Raw genomic sequence first — 19,576 nt, 5'->3', positions numbered from 1 at the left:
ATACAACAAAGGATTTCAAGGAGAAATATCCTAAAACAGGAAACAAAAAAAGTAAATAAATAATACAACAGAGACAAAAACAAAAAACTACAGTAAGTGAGTAGCAAATAACAAAACAAACAACACAATCCATACATACATGCATATTCATACATTTTTTAATCATTGTTTTCCTTTCAAGTTTTATTTTATATTTTTAATTTAATTTATTATTATTATTATTATTATTATTATTATTATTATTATTATTATTATTATTTAATTATTATTATTATTATTTTTGTTATGTTTTTTTTTTAAAGGTGAATTCCCGGTTTTTTACACCCTGGACCTTATTTCCAGCTTTAAATATGATGTTTAAGTCACCCTGACAACTTTGGTTTGATTAGCATCAGCAGAAACGATAATCAGTTTAAACTACGACCTGAAAACGAGGAAAACAGGGCATGTGAAATGATTGTATTTATGTCTTGTAAATAGCTTATTTTCCAGCTCATATGCTTATTATATAATAGAGAGAACATGAATTTACATGATGTAACGTACCTCCGTGCTGCTGACAGCCTGCTCTGTTTGCTGTCTGTCACATAGATAGCACCTCCCGCTTTATCTCCCGCTGCTGTTTGTAATCCACAACATGCAAAGTTGTCAGGGTGACTTAAACATCATATTTAAAGCTGGAAATAAGGTCCAGGGTGTAAAAAGAGCCAGGGGCCTGCGCGCGCTCCCCATTGGCCAGGCTTAAGAGCCAGGGGCCTGCGCCGCGCGGGAGCTTACAGAATTTCACATGGAGGCCAGAAACAGAGGAACATCCTGTTTGAGTCTGACCGCCTGTCCCACACTGGCTTTGATATGCCATCGCCTTGTGCTCTCTCTCTTTGCTCTCTTGTTTGCCAGGGTGTGTGTGTGTGTGTGTGTGTGTGTGTGTGTGTGTGTGTGTGTGTGTGTGTGTGTGTGTGTGTGTGTGTGTGTGTGTGTGTGTGTGTGTGTCTGTGTCTGTGTCTGTGTGTGTGTGTGTGTGTGTGTGTGTGTGTGTGTGTGTGTGTGTGTGTGTGTGTGTGTGTGTGTGTGTGTGTGTGTGTGTGTGTGCTCTGTCTAGCCCCAGTGTACATCTTATGTTTTCCCTTGATGTCTGGTGGTGCTACACTGCCGCTTGTTTACATTTAGTGAACTGAGTAAACATATTGTTTCACACTGCTCTATGTTTTCTCAAACATATTTCTTTCTACTTCTGACTGCTAAAATAAGCCATTTTGCAACACTTTTGTTTGAGTAGACCATTAAATGTTAGAGTGCACTTTTACATGGCGTTGGTCGTATAAAAGTCCACCCAGAGAATATCGCATTACACCACCAAGCCCTGAGATCTTTGAATTAATCCAACATGCTCTGCGGCACAGCCATGCTGTATAGAGAGGCAAAGTGGAACGTCACTTCCTGCTTCAGCTCTCTACCAGAGATTTTCATCCACCATTTATTTTCCCATAGACATTTAGTAAAATGCTTATAAAATAGTTGTACTTCGTCGAACGAAACGGTTCAGCTAACGCTATAATCAGGAGAGACCATAGAACATTTCACTCAGACCAAAACTTATAAAAACAACATCGAAAAAATATTTTCTTTAAACCCACATTTTTTTTAACGTTTTGGTCCCAGTGAAATGTTATGCGATCTCTCCTGTTTCTAAATATATCTGTACCGTTTGGTTTGAACCAGTAAAACTATTTTTATATGCATTTTAGGAAATGTGTATGGGAAAATAAATGGCGGATGAAAAGATCTGGTACAGTGCTGAAGCAGGAAGTACAGTAGGCCTCTCTATATGGCACCGAACTTCAGACTAGTCCATTTTGTGTGTGTGTGGCTCTCTTCTAGTGAAGCATGACAGCCACTAGGTGTTTACATCAAGAATGATCAGAATCAGAATCAGAATCAGAAAGACTTTAATGATCCCCGGGGGGAAATTGTCTATCTAGTTACAGTTGCTCGTTCACGTAACACAGATAGCATAAAATAAAATACACAGTAGTAATGCGATAGTAATAAGCAGAATAAGAAGAAGAAGAAAGAACACAACATAGCATGGAATAAACAGTATAAACAGTATAAACAGTATAAACAGTAAACAGTATTAAATGCAATAGGAGCAAAATAGTGGAGTACGTCTAAGTAAGCAATACGTAGAGTAAGTATACCTTACGTGCCAATTGTCTTTATTGCACACTGAACTTATATTATTCGGCTTGCCCCATACGTTACACGTGGCTCAGCCAGGCACTTTTCCAGTTAGCCTATCTTAATTGCACACTGAACTTATATTATTCGGCTTGCCCTATACGTTACACATGGCTCAGCCAGGCACTTTTCCAGTTAGCCTATCGGCTGGCTCAGTCTCAGGGAGACTGAGCGTCTCCGAGGTGCTCTTTTAAGAGAGGCATTAAATAGACCAATGGCCACAGGCAGGAATGATTTCCTGTGCCTCTCCGTGTTGCATCTAGGAGGAATCAGTCTCTCACTGAATGTACTCCTGTGTTTGACTAGCACGCCGTGGAGTGGGTGCGAGTCATTGCTCATGATATCCTCCACTATGTCAACACTGACCCCGTGGATAGAAACAGGGGTCACCGGAGCCTTGACCCTCCTCAGGTCCACCACCAGCTCCTTTGTCTTTGACACGTTGAGCTGCAGGTGGTTCTGCTCACACCATGTGACAAAGTTGGCCACCACATCCCGATACTCATCGTCATCGCCATCTTTGATACATCTCACTATCGCAGAGTCGTCAGAGAACTTCTGAAGGTGGCAAGACTCTGGTCTTGCCACTGATTGAATTGATTGAATTGAATGATGGTGGGAAATAGGTCTTTAATTGAATACATTTGCCTAACCCAGATCCATCAATGTGATTCCAGTCACTGGTACGAGGCACATGGTTTCCAAGTTCCGACAGTAGCTGCCTGTTTGACAGCTGAGAGGAGGGCACTCCATTACATCAGACTCCTATCAAAGCCTGCTTTAATGAAGGCAGGCTGATTACAGCACTGGTGACAGATCCGGGGTGGGTGTGGGGGGGGGGGGGGGGGGGGTTGGTCAGCCGGAGATACTAATCTTTGTTTATGACATCCAGCAGGTCATAATCAAAGGGAGGGGGAGATCACTGATAGGGTGGGGAGGAGGGGGTTTGGAGGGGGCGTGCAGAGTTCAAGAGATGTTCTCTCCTGATTGAAGGGGCACGGGCCGCCTGGCCTGACGTAGACAGGCAAGCACGCTCATCTCTCCCCGCAGCTGTTGTAACATTGCGGCCGGAGAGGCTTCGCCCCAACGATTCATGTCTTGCCAAGAGAGGTTCTGCCTCTTGTTTGACCTCAGAGAGAGAGAGAGAGAGAGAGAGAGAGAGAGTGTCCCGCTGCCCCAAAAGAGCCATATCTGGGCCACATGGGGCCTGTCCAGATGACAGGATGGTATTCTGCTCTTATCTCATTGTCATCCATTCAGAGAGACATGTCATGATGGTACAGTGATGATATGTAAATAAAATATCCCAATTAATGGAAAAAAACTAAATGATCAGCTGTCCAGCAATGGCAAGGATTGAAAGAGGGTCTATCTTTAAGGCTGGACTTGAGGACTTTGTAAATGAGGTTTTGGATCAAATACCTACAGTAGGCCTGCACGATATGAGGAAAATCTGCGATAACAATGTTCAATATAGCGACGACGATACGACTTGCGATAAATAAACAAATATTAAAGTATGCATATTAGCTATACAGTCCCTATGTCTTTCTGCTTTAATAATGCTAACATAGGCCCCAAACATAGCCTATGCCCACTGAATAAAGAAATGAAATACACACTGACTCTAGCTGAAACTACACACAGCGTGTTTGGGCTTTGACAGAGGGGCGGAGCGCACTGTTGCAAGGGAAAGGTGTACGCTGGATTTACAACACAAGACAAAATGATCAGATGCTGAGTGGGAAATGCATGACGCATGTAAATAAAACCACTTTTGTTATTCATTGCGTTTCAGGCAGTCTTTGCGATGTGTTTATTGCACATGTTCTTCATATTGCGATGACGATGAAAACACGATTAATTGTGCAGCCCTAACCTACAGTCATGTTTTTATTGCTCAATACTGTATCGGCCACTATATTATTGTTGTGGGTCCTCCTCGCCTCAGTGATTTGATGTCTTTGAATTCATCAGTCTCATTCTCTTTCAGGCACATAGCTATTAGTGAATCATAGAAAATGTGCTGTTGGCTTGGCTTTGTGCTGTGATAATGATGAATGTTCTTAGGAAGACTAGCTCAAAGCCAGCAGTATATGCAGCACTGTTTGTTTTAACATGGCTACTACTCTGTGGTATTATCTGCTAGCTGTTGGCTCTGAGCACCATAATCACCCTGATCAACCAGTGCTGTTCAACCATCAAGACGGCCACATATTGTTTTTTCACTCTCTTGCAGGAGAAGAGACAGAAGTTGTGCAACAGCCCCCCGTGTCCACCCCCCCCCCCTCTCTCTCTCTCTCTCTCTCTCTCTCTCCACCCCTCGTCTCTCTCTCTCTCTCTCTCTCTCTCCACCCCTCGTCTCTCTCTCTCTCTCTCTCTCTCTCCACCCCTCGTCTCTCTCTCTCTCTCTCTCTCTCTCCACCCCTCGTCTCTCTCTCTCTCTCTCTCTCCACCCCTCGTCTCTCTCTCTCTCTCTCTCTCTCTCCACCCCTCGTCTCTCTCTCTCTCTCTCTCCACCCCTCGTCTCTCTCTCTCTCTCTCTCTCTCTCTCCACCCCTCGTCTCTCTCTCTCTCTCTCTCTCTCTCTCTCTCCACCCCTCGTCTCTCTCTCTCTCTCTCTCTCTCTCTCCACCCCTCGTCTCTCTCTCTCTCTCTCCACCCCTCGTCTCTCTCTCTCTCTCTCTCCACCCCTCGTCTCTCTCTCTCTCTCTCTCTCTCTCTCCACCCCTCGTCTCTCTCTCTCTCTCTCTCTCTCCACCCCTCGTCTCTCTCTCTCTCTCTCTCTCTCCACCCCCCTCTCTCTCTCTCTCTCTCCACCCCTTGTCTCTCTCTCTCTCTCTCTCTCTCTCTCCACCCCTCGTCTCTCTCTCTCTCTCTCTCTCTCTCCACCCCTCGTCTCTCTCTCTCTCTCTCTCTCTCCACCCCTCGTCTCTCTCTCTCTCTCTCTCTCTCTCTCTCCACCCCTCGTCTCTCTCTCTCTCTCTCTCCACCCCTCGTCTCACTCTCTCTCTCTCTCTCTCTCTCTCTCCACCCCTCGTCTCTCTCTCTCTCTCTCTCTCTCTCTCTCCACCCCTCGTCTCTCTCTCTCTCTCTCTCTCTCTCTCCACCCCTCGTCTCTCTCTCTCTCTCTCTCTCTCTCTCCACCCCTCGTCTCTCTCTCTCTCTCTCTCTCTCTCTCTCTCCACCCCTGTCTCACTCTCTCTCTCCCTCCCTCTCCCTTCAGTAGAACAAGCTCACATCTGGTTTTGAGTCAAGGCCAGGTTGGTTTCTTGTGGACTGGAGGGGCTTTGATTTCTCAATGGCCCCACTCCCTCTCCAGTTTCATACTGTGGTGAAGAGCATGCAGTTTGTTTACAAAGTGGTGTTCCTTTCATTATATCGATATGCCTCAAACTTCATTTTCATCATTGGAAATCCCACAATCAATCCCAATTAATGGCCAGTGGGAGCAGGAATGCCGGGTTTACGGGTTGGCTGGTGGTCACCAAGGCTTTCCTGTGGCGCCGCCTAAAAGTGTCAGTTACAGGTGACTTTGTATTTCTAAGAAACTGTGTACATCCTGGAGAACTCCAACTGTTCACCACCACTCAATATTTGTCTCCAAAGGCACTCGTTGAGTCAAATTAAGGAAATAACTGAGATTGTTGGTCTGGTTTGGATAAGGAACTGCATAGTACAATATACAGAACGTATCAGATTTGAAAAAAAAAAGGAAAAAAGACCCAAACAGATAATTAAATCTGGTAGCGCCTTCTCTATAGCCAACTAAGTTTGTTTTAAGCTAATTACATCTGTATGTAAAAATAAGCTATCTGAAGTATTTCTGAAAACCACATAGCTTCATAATTATATGAGTAGGTTTCCAGAAAGTATCCCGTTTTCCTTTTTTTTCCCAGCGTATGTTTGGACTTGGATACACATCCAGACATCTGATCATGTTGCCATATTTCATACCCTGAGGCCAGGGGGAACCGTGTCAACAAGCTTCATGTTAGCTTCTTCTGTTTTTGAAGAGGCCATTTTCAAAATCAGCTGTGTATCATACAGTATGGTTTGAAGAATAGACTCAAAGCAGTGTGCTTATATTAAATCAGCTGTGTATCGTATGGTTTGAAGAATAGACTCTGAGCAGTGTGCTTATATTAAATCAACTGTGTATCGTATGGTTTGAAGAATAGACTCTGAGCAGTGTGCTTATATTAAATCAACTGTGTATCGTATGGTTTGAAGAATAGACTCTGAGCAGTGTGCTTATATTAAATCAGCTGTGTATTGTCTGGTTTGAAGAATAGACTCTGAGCAGTGTGCTTATATTAAATCAGCTGTGTATTGTCTGGTTTGAAGAATAGACTCTGAGCAGTGTGCTTATATTAAATCAGCTGTGTATTGTCTGGTTTGAAGAATAGACTCTGAGCAGTGTGCTTATATTAAATCAGCTGTGTATTGTCTCGTTTGAAGAATAGACTCTGAGCAGTGTGCTTATATTAAATCAACTGTGTATCGTATGGTTTGAAGAATAGACTCTGAGCAGTGTGCTTATATTAAATCAACTGTGTATCGTATGGTTTGAAGAATACACTCTGAGCAGTGTGCTTATATTAAATCAACTGTGTATCATCTGGTTTGAAGAATAGACTCTGAGCAGTGTGCTTATATTAAATCAGCTGTGTATCATCTGGTTTGAAGAATAGACTCTGAGCAGATATTAAATCAGCTGTGTATCGTATGGTTTGAAGAATAGACTCTGAGCAGTGTGCTTATATTAAATCAACTGTGTATCATCTGGTTTGAAGAATAGACTCTGAGCATTGTGCTTATATTAAATCAGCTGTGTATCGTCTGGTTTGAAGAATAGACTCTGAGCAGTGTGCTTATATTAAATCAGCTGTGTATCGTCTGGTTTGAAGAATAGACTCTGAGCAGTGTGCGTGCTTATATTTAGGGGGTGAGTAAGAGCGGGGGGGGGGGGGGGGGGGGGGGGGATAGGAGAACAAAGATGTGCAGTGTTTTCCAGTGGGAGGATGGGTGGCAGGCAGGCAGGCAGGCAGAGAGACTGCTGGGGGATGTCTGATGTCACCTGGTAGGGAGCTATGAAAGCTTCCCCTGGTTACCCTATCCCACATAAAAGTGTGCCAGTAGACTGGGGCTTTAGGCAGGCTTGGCAGAAGTGCTGCATGAAGCAGGAACAAACATCACACACCTCTCTGTCTGTCTGGGAGAGGGATCCTGTTTACACTGTCAGTGCATAGATCCAATGTGCTGCTTTAGAACACAATGGAGATGTAATACCTCACCGTCTGCTTGCCATTCTTGTTGAGGTGCTTGTCCCACATATGCACTTTTTTCTTTTTTCAGTTTTTCTCCCATTTTCTCCTCAATTCTACTTGGCCAAATCCCCCCTGCTGTCCCGGCCATTGCTCCACCCCGCTCTGCCGATCTGCGGAGAGTTGTAGACTAGTGGCGCGTGCTTCCTCCGATTCCGATACATGTGCAGTTGCCAGCCGCTTCTTTTCACCTGACAGCGAGGAGTTTCACCGGCAGGACGTAGGCGGGCTTCCCCACCCCACAGACATGGGCCAATTGTGTCTGTAGGAAACGTCTGACCAAGCCAGAAGTACCCGCTGCCAGGAGTTGAACCCGGGTCTCTACAGTGGTAGGGCGAGTGCTTTTACCTCTACATTACCCAGACGCCAACAACACATGCAAGTTTTTCATCCCATTTCATCACGGGTTTCAGGTGTATTATGCCACTATTGGGAAGACGGGAAGTGTTTGCTCTAAAACGCTCACACATTCTTAGAGCCTACAGAGCACTTCATGATCTGATAGTGAAGGAATGAGGGTGGCTAGATGCCAGATAGCAGTTAATGACACATGTGGGAGGCAGATTTGAGCCTGACACCGTGGGCGAAGTGGATGGAGATGCCATGTGTGTGTTTCGACGTTCAACTGCAGACTGCGGTCGGACGCAGCCTGCTCTCTCATTAGCTCCCCCACTGGATGTAATGAGCACGGCGGGAGGGCTGATGTTTCTGTTGAGATGCCATGTGTTTCAGCGCCGCCCGATCTGAATTTTAATTAGGGACACAAGACCCGCCGGTGCCAGTTGGTGGATTGATCCGTTTCATTGGATTGAATAGTGAATTGTGTCTTTTTCATTTAGGGCTGCTTACCTTGCTCTGCTCTGCGCCCCTGTGGGGATGAGGATGAGAACAATCAATGGTTGTCTGTCTTTGATGTTCCTCCGAGCAGCAGAAGAGTATGTCTGTGTGAACTGCCTCTCCCTTACACACACACACACACACACACACACACACACACACACACACACACACACACACACACACACACACACACACACACACACACACACACACACACACACACACACATACACACTGGCCTTTATTAAGGGACTGTGAGATAAAAGCATCCAGCACAGAAAGGAAACAACTTGGCTACAGAAACCACAAAAGATAGAAACTATGTGTGCGTGCGTGTGTGCGTATCTCGTGTGTCGTCCTGATTAAAGACAGCTGCTTGTTTGGGACCCAGGGGGGGCGGTACCGATTGTCTCCACCTCTCCCAGAAGTCTTCCAGAGTCTGTTAATAACCCACCTCCACCTCTCCTCCACCTCTCCTCCACCTCTCCTCCCTCGCCCACTGAGCTCCCAGGGACGGGAATAAGCAGCAGATAGGCCCTATCTCCTCTCTAACAAGCAGTCTCCTCCTCTGCTCCTACACACACACACACACACACACACACACACACACACACACACACACACACAGACACACACACACACACACACACACACACACACACACACACACACACACACACACACACACACACACACACAGACACACACACACATACACACAGACACACACACACACCCACACACACACTTATCGGCCTTTCTCTTCTCCCCTCTTCCGTTCTTATCTTCTCCCTCTCTTCTCTCTATCCGTTGCCCTATTTTCCTCTGTTCCTTTCTCCCGCTCACTTCCTGCCGACCCTCTTCTGTTCCTCCAATCCCCCCCCCCCCCCCCTCCAACGCCTCTCTTTCCAATCACGCCGCCCCCTCCCCTCCCCTCCCCTCCCCTCCCCCCCCCTCCCCTCCCCGGGGGGCTTGGCTTCCATTCTTTCCCTGTTTTCCCTCAATGTCTCCGGTGGCCAATTTGCAGGGTGTCCGAGCCTTGACCCTGACACACAACCCACTCCCCCTCAGCGGTGAAGGTCAGGGCCAGATTACAGGCCGAGGTATCATCCTCTGAAGTGAGGAATAATCACGGCCTCTGAGATTGTTAAATAGCACCACAGGCCCTGGCACTGTCATTACTGAGAGAGAGGAGAGAAGAGGGGGAGAGGGGCTCACCTAAACACATGCAGATGTGAAGACTCCAGTCGAGCCTCGGCTCTGTTGAAGGTACATGGAGTTCTTTTGTTTTCTACCATCTATATGTTTTTCATTTGTCTCGTTTCAGTGTGCCTCCTTCATTCAATCTACTGAGATTTGATTTCAAAGTGTGTGTGGACCAGCTAAGCGGACTGATTCAAAGTGTGTGTGGACCAGCTAAGCGGACTGATTCAAAGTGTGTGTGGACCAGCTAAGCGGACTGATTCAAAGTGTGTGTGGACCAGCTAAGCGGACTGATTCAAAGTGTGTGTGGACCAGCTAAGCGGACTGATTCAAAGTGTGTGTGGACCAGCTAAGCGGACTGATTCAAAGTGTGTGTGGACCAGCTAAGTCGACTGATTCAAAGTGTGTGTGTGTGTGTGGACCAGCTAAGTGGACTGATTCAAAGTGTGTGTGGACCAGCTAAGCGGACTGATTCAAAGTGTGTGTGGACCAGCTAAGCGGACTGATTCAAAGTGTGTGTGGACCAGCTAAGTCGCCTGATTCAAAGTGTGTGTGGACCAGCTAAGCGGACTGATTCAAAGTGTGTGTGGACCAGCTAAGTCGACTGATTCAAAGTGTGTGTGTGTGTGTGGACCAGCTAAGTCCACTGATTCAAAGAGTGCTGTGGACCAGCTAAGCGGACTGATTCAAAGTGTGTGTGGACCAGCTAAGCGGACTGATTCAAAGTGTGTGTGGACCAGCTAAGCGGACTGATTCAAAGTGTGTGTGGACCAGCTAAGCGGACTGATTCAAAGTGTGTGTGGACCAGCTAAGCCGAATGATTCAACGTGTCTGTGGACCAGCTAAGCCGACTGATTCAAAGTGTGTGTGGACCAGCTAAGTCGACTGATTCAAAGTGTGTGTGGACCAGCTAAGTCGACTGATTCAAAGTGTGTGTGGACCAGCTAAGTGGACTGGGAATGACGTCAATGAGATGAATCATTTTGTTGTTTAAATACTTGCGGTTTAGGGCCTGTGCTGCACTTAATTTTCATTGTTTCCACAATCCAATCATAATTAAAGAACAGTGGTGCATGGGCGTGTGTGTGTGTGTGTGTGTGAGAATTTGCGTGTATGGAGAGTGTTTGCGTGTGTGTGTATTTGTGTGCGTCTGCTTTTGTGTGTGTGTGTGTGTGTGTGTGTATTTGCGTGCCTCTGCTTGTGTGTGTGTGTGTGTGTGTGTGTGTGTATTTGTGTGCCTCTGCTTGTGTGTGTGTGCGTCTGTGTGTGTGTATTTGTCTGTGTCTGTGTGTGTGTGTGTGTGTGTGTGTGTGTGTGTGTGTGTGTGTGTGTGTGTGTGTGTGAGTGAGACAGACTGTGTGCCTCTGTGTGTCTGTACATTAGCAGCACATGTGTGGGATGGTTATGAAATGGTTGTGGTTGTGTTTTACGCAGGATACAGATTATTCACATGTGACAGCCGAGCTTTCAAACGTTTTCTTCCCTCTTCTCACCCCTTCACTCCCCGCCCTCTTTTGTTTGATGGCCATGGAACAGAATGGTGTATTTAATCAGTCCCATCCTCTCCGCAAGGAATTTTCCATCTGGCAGTTTTAGTCAATTCAAAATAAATACAGGCATGTTGCTGAGAGCTCATCACCAAGTTTGTTTTACATAAATCAAATGCAAGTTTCCTCTCAAGTCAAGTTCACATCAATGGGCAGTGTAGCAAACCTTTAGCCTGGGCCTCCATCGCTCTCCAGTAGGATGAGAACAAACAGCTTGGCTGAGAGACAGCTCAGATGATGGAGAACATGACGGATCTTGAACGCTTGGCAGTGGCAGTCGCTCAGGCGGTGGAGCCTCCAGCCATCTCCCTCTCATCTGAGTAGGAAATGCTTTAGCTCGAACTGTTTGTTTTCTCTATGTCTGTGGTCAAATAACTGTAGCTTCACTTACACCCCCTTCTCTCCCTCTCCTTCCTTGTCCCAGGAGTTTCCCAATGCTGAGCTGAAGGAAGGACACTTGGTAGATCATCACTGTCCCCTAGAGGGTAGGTGGAGAAGCACACGCTCATTGAGACGCGTTGCATGACAACAATCCTTGTATCCTCTTATCTGTAGAGCACGTATCTAAACGGCTATGATTGATAGGCAATGTATGAGCAAGTGTGTTGTATATACTGACGTAAACAATAGAACTGGAAGGCTAATATATAGACGTGTCTGTTAGTACTGGGTGGGTGGGTGCATTTACTATTTCAAGATGCCATCCTAAGTGTGATTTCTGTTTGTTGGGTGCATCGGTAAGGCAGATCCACTAGGTCTTCACAAGATCCATTTCTTAAATTTGATGTGCAAAAACTTCAGTTGCAGACATTTTGGCCTATTTTCAGGCTTTCGCTAGCGCCCGCCTCCTTTCCAAACAAAGGCGAAGTAAACATTTAAGCAAGGCTTATGATCTTGTGAAGGCTTTTGGAGTGTTGGGTACATGCAGAATACTGCACTGATGACTGTATGAGCCATCTGAAGTGTGTGGTGTGGTGTTTTGCTCACAGTGGTACTCCCTCCAGAGAAGGCGGAGGGCTGTGAAAGCTACCTGCAGTACCTGCACGCAGAGGATGGGGAGCGGGAGCCACCTAAGGATGCGACCAAAGCTCCAGGGAAGAAACGCATCAGTTTGGATGTACGCAAACCCACTACTACATGGTCCCAGTCCTTCACTTCCATTCCTATTAATAGCCCATAAATGCATGCTGGGATAGGCTCCGGCCCCTTGTGACCCTGAAAAGGTCTTAAAGACAATGAATGAAATGAATCGCTACAGGCACCATTGAACTACTAGTTCTTTTTTTTTGCATTAACCTAGTGTACAGAACATCTGTATGTATGTTAACACTGCTCCAGACCATATCCTAATTGGATTTAGGGAGCAATAAATAGATTGTAATGTTTGGACCTGCATGTTTTAAAGAACTGCTTAGATCTAACTCCTTGGTAATCATTCCTAGTTGTGTAAGTTGAGGAGATATTATAGAAGCATAAAGGGCTGCTTTTCTCCCTGGGGTCTCCTCCCTCATAAACGCACCGGCCTCTCAGAGTGTCAGCTCTCCTCTCAGAGTGTCAGCTCTCCTCCATGCCTGCAGCAGGGACCATGTTCCAAACGTTTATTTTTCCAATTACAGCCATGTTACTAGATACATCTGAATCAAAGTTACTGCCAAAAAAGCTGTAACTGAGAATTGTGGTTAAAGCTTTTCCTGGAAGACAAGGTTGTGGTGGTAGGGCCCGCCACCCCCGCTATCCTCTCTTTACATCCTAACCCCCCCCCCTCCCTCCCCCCCCACACACACACACACACACTAGGCAAAGGCAGCTAAATGGATTCTGCTGATACGTGATTTGTTTACCAATTTGTATTTGGCTTTGAGCAGCATAGAACAACAACAGTAGTCCGCCCACTGCAAATTGCTCCCAAGGTGCACAAATTCATTAAGACCCAAACATCTGATTGAGCTCTCTGCTCAATCAGACAAATGTAGTTTTTGCTTTGAATGGCATGAAAGTTGCCTGTATCTAATCCTGACCCTGGGTGATTTGGACAGGGGATGATGGTGTATGATCCTGACCCTGGGTGATTTGGACAGGGGATGATGGTGTATGATCCTGACCCTGGGTGATTTGGACAGGGGATGATGGTGTATGATCCTGACCCTGGGTGATTTGGACAGGGGATGATGGTGTAATCCTGACCCTGGGTGATTTGGACAGGGGATGATGGTGTAATCCTGACCCTGGGTGATTTGGACAGGGGATGATGGTGTAATCCTGACCCTGGGTGATTTGGACAGGGGATGATGGTGTATGATCCTGACCCTGGGTGATTTGGACAGGGGATGATGGTGTAATCCTGACCCTGGGTGATTTGGACAGGGGATGATGGTGTAATCCTGAGCCTGGGTGATTTGGACAGGGGATGATGGTGTAATCCTGACCCTGGGTGATTTGGACAGGGGATGATGGTGTAATCCTGAGCCTGGGTGATTTGGACAGGGGATGATGGTGTAATCCTGAGCCTGGGTGATTTGGACAGGGGATGATGGTGTATGAGGAAAACCAACACACAACACACAGCTGACAACATTTGAATGAGTCACACTGATGGCAGCACTACACTGGTTGAATTTGCTGTGCTTTGCTGCCCCCTGTTGTCATGAACATGACTGTCTTTGGGCTTCCACACAGAGTACTGTTCTAATCTACAGGACCTCAGTATCTGAAAAGATGCATGTTGTTGACAATATATCGATGTGTATTAAGTGCAGTATTATAATGCTTAAAATCTATTTGAATGTGTCTACAGGACTTGGAGTGTGATGTGTCTGTAGAGGATGACAACCGACAGGAGTGGATCTTCACCCTTTATGACTTTGACAACAGCGGGAAAGTTACAAAAGAGGTAATGATCGGAGTACCGTCATTCCTGTGATAATGAAATGCTGTTCTTTTTACAAAAACTAGGCATCTCCATGATGAATTTGCTCTTATGACATCACTGATGACATCATCAGTGGGACTCTTATGACATCACTGATGATGTCACCACTGCTTTTATGACATCACAACCTCTTATGACATCACTGATCACACAATTTATGACATCACTGATGACATCATCACTGGGACTGTGTGTGTGTGTGTGTGTGTGTGTGTGTGTGTGTGTGTGTGTGTGATGTCACAATGCCTCTGACATCACTGATGATGTCACAATTTGTGTGTGCTCCCTTTTATATACATGTAAGCTGCTTTCACACACAGATCGCGCAAAATTGTAGTTCAGAAGGCCCGCACCGATCCCGGATTGTAAGGCGAGCGGAGGCATTTCCACCCAGCTCCTCTAGTAGCCCAAATTAATATTTTCATAGGTTAGTGTAGCCTAGGCTACTGTATGATGATGAACGAATTCATTCAACAACCAAACATCGCCGATGTACGCCAGCCAACGAGGTGCAGCTGCGGTCGTTAAGGATCAAAGTGATAAAACACTTGAAAGTGTTGTCCACATGCAGCATGGTAACAAGGCTTTCAATATTCATCTGATCGACTTTATGGATCATCATGTAGCCTATTAGGTACAAGGCTAATTCTTATCTTTTGGGTCCAGTTTTTTGTAAAGCAAATTATTCCCATGAAGTAGCCTAATTAGCGTCTGTTCTGAAAGACGACGCCCGCATATCAAACAGCTGCAGTCTGCATAACGTTCGTCAGGGGAATAGTATAGGCTATAAATGCACATGACTACTATAACGTTAGTAGTTTTTGTAAGGGAATGCACAACTGGCTAGCTAGACAGATTGCAGTTCTGGAGCTGGTTTCCAGAGGGAATATGCTCAGACGAACTCGCCACAGACAGCTATAGTCCTCTGAAGCTTATTATTATATCCGTTAATTTTACCTACTAATGTCAATCAACATCGTTTGAGCATAAATCCTAACCTACAGTACTTACTAGGCACACAGCACTCCTCCTGGCCGCCTTTTTTTTACTTTCACTTATGCCTTTCTTGCTGCATGAGGTAGGCTGTATTTTTTTTTAATGAATGAGCTGACCATTCGCACCGTTCCGGCTTGCCGCTCCTACGCTTTCAGGTGGAGGCGGGTTGCAGGGTAACCCGGCGCTGTGTCCTGCAGCTCACCGAGCTGGCCCTGCAGCTCGCATTCGCAGCTCGGCTGCTGCACAGACTTGCTCACAGCTCGGCTGCTGTGTGGCCAATGAGACCAGCATCGCTGATGATGTCAGATTTATGACATCACTGATGATGTCACAGTGGGATTTATGACATCACTGATGATGTCACAGTGGGATTTATGACATCACTGATGATGTCACAGTGGGATTTATGACATCACTGAGGATGTCACAGTGGGATTTATGACATCACTGATGATGTCACAGTGGGATTTATGACATCACAGTGGGACAATCACAGTGGGATTTATTACATCACAGTGGGACAATCACAGTGGGACAGAGAAACAGACAGAGCCCTAGCTCCCATTTATATACTGATGATGATGATGATAGATAGATAGATGTGAAATGTCCTATTATTTTGCCAGAGGTACAGTACAAACTACTTTTCTCCCACTACTTCAGGATATGTCCAGTCTGATGCATACCATCTATGACGTGGTGGATGCATCTGTGAATCACTCCTGCCACAATAAGAGCAAGACTCTGCGTGTCAAACTGACCGTCACTCCAGAGCCGAGGTCACACAGAAGAGATACAGGGACAGGTACAAAAAAATATATATATTACACTCTTATTTATGATCCCAGTACAATATGCACCAACTCAGTATTTGCTGTTTTTTTGTGGGAGGTAATTTTGGTTCTAGTACCTCAGCTAAATTAATGTAAAGGAAATATTGCCAACTACTTTTTCACTCTATACAGTGTGTGGATGTTTGTGCACCATATAAGCTGGTTTATTACTAAGCTGTTGTGCCTCCCCTCCTCAGAACGTCACCAGGAGGACGGACGCTCGGCTGACAAACGGCTCTCCTCCTACATCAAGTCAGTACACACCAAGTATACATGCTCCAGGGCTGCACTGTATATGTACACTGATTCATCAAATTCCTGCATATTAACTATGTCATTGACATAGACTGTATAAAAATATGAATGTAGCCACCATGACGTGGACTTTTTTGAAGCCTCCAGTTTGGCATTTTGCCCGCTGCCATCTTGGTTGGGTTTTCCACAGAGACGCAGTGCCGCCTGCTATTGGTCTGTGATCGGGGAGCTGCGCGATCACTGGACACGTGACCTGTCAATCATGCCCAAAACATCGTACCTCAACAGTTATCATGAAAGATTAAATTAGCTATAGAGACCAAAACCGTTTTTTGAATAAAAAAACGGGGATTGACTCCCTTTTTGGAGCCTGCCTCTCAAGTGGCCATTTGCGGAACAGTTTTTTATGGTATTTATGGTGTTCTCAATATTCTCCATTTAATTGCCCACTAATCCTGAGGCTGTGTTGTATCAGAGGGCAGACCAGTGAGGCACCGGCCGCAGAGGGTCAACATTACTGTGTGGATGAAAACACAGAGAGGCGGAATCACTACCTGGACCTGGCCGGAATAGAGAACTACACCTCCAGATTTGAAGGTTAGTGTCTCTTCATTCTGTATTACAGTCTGTATTACAGTCTTAAAACATTGAAATTCACAACATTATAACACAGTGGAAAGTTGAAAAGTGAACTTGGAGAGGGCAAGGGGAAACGGCAGTCATTTTAAGCGCAGTATTATAAATCATCCTTAGACAAACCACTGATCCGCTGTCTCTCACCTGCCCTTCAGGTACCACTCCACCCTTTCCCCCCCAGGAGGCCCATGTTCGGAGCTCCCAGTCCCAGAGCCGCTCACGCTCCCAGGAACCAGAACCCCAAATCGTTCACCATCGCCGCTCGCAGGTCATCGGTGATAACTACAACCCTGCAGACGCTCGAAGCAAAGGCACGCAATTCCTCAAATCCCCCAAAGGAACCTACAAGGGAGGCGGAGGGAACAACGGGGGCAGCGGAGGTGGCAAGTCCAGCAAATGTCACGGCCACCACCCCCCGCCTGTGCAGTCCACGCTGCACGGTGGCAACGCAGCGAGCCACGGGGGCCAGGATGTGTACCACCTGCCGCACCAGACCCAGTCCTCGGGCCACCACCAGCACCCACTGCAATACAGCCACAGCAAGCGTCTGAGGGCCAAAGCCAGAGACGCCCTGTCCCCGTCCAAAGCCCCGCTCTCTCCCGCCTCCCACCCCCAGCAGCAGCCGCCGCCCCCGGTGCCCTCTGTACTGCCCAGCTTGGAGAGAGAGCAGGTGTCTGGCCAGAGCCCCGGGTTTGTGGTTCCTCTGGTCCAGCGGCACGAGCACCATCACCACCATGAACACCACCACCACCACCACTACCACCATTACCATCAGACATGACCGCATTCAGAGGACAGTGACTGAGACCGCACAGGACCAACCACCACGCCAGTCTGAAGCACCTAACCTCATCCCCACGGGAGTGTCTCCACCTCTGTCCAGGATCTTTTACTTTAGTTCTCCTCCTCTTCCAAGCTATACAGATATATCCTGAGATTAGACATATTGAGGAATCTTGTAGTGTGAATGCTGATGGAGGGAGTTTCTCTGAAGTTATTGTGTAACAATGAAAGATGTGTGGCACAGTTTTGAATTGATTGTCGTTAGATTTTCTGCTGGACCGCTCTGCTCATTATTCCATTCTCACTCCCAACCCGTCAAAAACGGACGTTTGGTCAGGACCCCTCGTCGTCACTTTATAACGGGTGGGAGCCCCTCCTCATTGCTGTGACCCGGTAGTGAGTTGCAGGAGCCACAGCTACTTCCTAGTTACCAGGCTGGGGCGAAGCGTCTCCACCGCCTCTGCCCGGTAACGTGTCGCGCGAGCCAGAGCTCGACTCGCTGGTTAAGTTTAAGCAGGTAAAAGAACTTGGTTGGGTTTAGGGTTATGGTTTGGGTCGGGGGTTAAAAACCGTTACGACGGGGTAAATAACTGGACACGTCAGGGCGCGAACCAGCTCTCTCGTGACGAGAAAGTTGCAAGTCGGGAACGCTACGGGGTCCGCCACTCCCACCCCTTCACCCCCAGGGTGACTTTACGCCTTGCGCCGCAACGTCGATGTCTGATGGGACAGGGTACTGTCGTCGTCGTCACGTGACTCGTGATCACATGACTCGTGACTAGCCGTCGTCGCCTTGCCCGCAACGTTGATTTCTGATGGGATGGAGGGGGCTACCTTTCTCGTCGGGCAAGTGACGGCAAGGGTTCCTGATCAAACGTCAGTGTTTGAGGGGTTGGGACTGAGGACACGTTGGTTACTCATCATTCAGAAAGGGACACCACAAAGGAACACATCAGAGGCCTTTTGATGCAACATCCACTCCCCTCTTGATGCTATTGGTTGATGTGTGCTCAACCCTAGAAGCTGTGTCAGAGTGGCTGTGTTGCTCTGTGTCAGAGTGGCTGTGTTGCTCTGTGTCAGAGTGGCTGTGTTGCTCTGTGTGTCAGAGTGGCTGTGTTGCTCTGTGTGTCAGAGTGGCTGTGTTGCTCTGTGTGTCAGAGTGGCTGTGTTGCTCTGTGTCAGAGTGGCTGTGTTGCTCTGTGTCAGAGTGGCTGTGTTGCTCTGTGTCAGAGTGGCTGTGTTGCTCTGTGTCAGAGTGGCTGTGTTGCTCTGTGTCCGAGTGGCTGTGTTGCTCTGTGTGTCAGAGTGGCTGTGTTGCTCTGTGTCAGAGTGGCTGTGTTGCTCTGTGTGTCAGAGTGGCTGTGTTGCTCTGTGTCAGAGTGGCTGTGTTGCTCTGTGTCAGAGTGGCTGTGTTGCTCTGTGTCAGAGTGGCTGTGTTGCTCTGTGTGTCAGAGTGGCTGTGTTTCTCTGTGTCTGTGAGACCTTTCTCAACCATGGATCTCAGGTGTCAAGGTGCTGCTGTTCTTGAGCTTTTCACAAAGGCTACTTCCTGTGGGAGCCCTGCTGTGGACTGAGGGGCTTCCTGTCTGGAGGGGAAATATGAAATCACCACTGCCAGTTTTAATGCAAAAATATCTCGCTATATGTATAAAAACAAATCTATATATGTAAACTCATTTTACTGTATAATTATACTATGCATATTTCATCATGGATATAATTATGCATATATGTATTTTGTCTTTTATATATTTTAATAAACGTTATATAGTTCATTCATATTCTATCAGCCAACAGGTTGTTTATTTTTTACTCATACTCTTTTCTAGGCACTCTCAGTATCAGTCAGTGCTACATTTAATAATGGTGTGTCTTTTGCCAGTGTGGTTAGAAATAGAACATTACCAAACCACTCAACACTACAGGATGATAAAGGTAGGCTAATGCTGTCCTTTGCCGGTGCAGGTTCAGATGGTTATGTGGCTGTTT

The 19,576-nt window shown here is 46.6% G+C and overlaps 1 protein-coding gene across 1 annotated transcript in view; it reads left to right on the top strand.

Moving 5' to 3' along the window:
* Positions 1-19,296, top strand: part of nkd2b (NKD inhibitor of WNT signaling pathway 2b) — a 45,820-nt gene extending 26,524 nt beyond the window's left edge. The window contains exons 4-10 of the mRNA XM_083634818.1: positions 11,580-11,640; positions 12,145-12,272; positions 13,950-14,045; positions 15,744-15,885; positions 16,111-16,165; positions 16,644-16,765; positions 16,960-19,296. Of these exons, the coding sequence (XP_083490944.1) occupies positions 11,580-11,640; positions 12,145-12,272; positions 13,950-14,045; positions 15,744-15,885; positions 16,111-16,165; positions 16,644-16,765; positions 16,960-17,585 (1,230 nt within the window). The 3' untranslated portion in view covers positions 17,586-19,296. The remainder of the gene's footprint in view (positions 1-11,579; positions 11,641-12,144; positions 12,273-13,949; positions 14,046-15,743; positions 15,886-16,110; positions 16,166-16,643; positions 16,766-16,959) is intronic.
* The last annotated feature ends 280 nt before the right edge of the window (positions 19,297-19,576 follow it).

This window comes from Poromitra crassiceps, assembly GCF_964638095.1.
Source record: "Poromitra crassiceps genome assembly, chromosome: 1".
Classification (NCBI taxonomy): domain Eukaryota; kingdom Metazoa; phylum Chordata; class Actinopteri; order Beryciformes; family Melamphaidae; genus Poromitra; species Poromitra crassiceps.
Note: the sequence above shows the minus strand (reverse complement) of the source record. Positions and strands in the feature narration are given on the sequence as shown.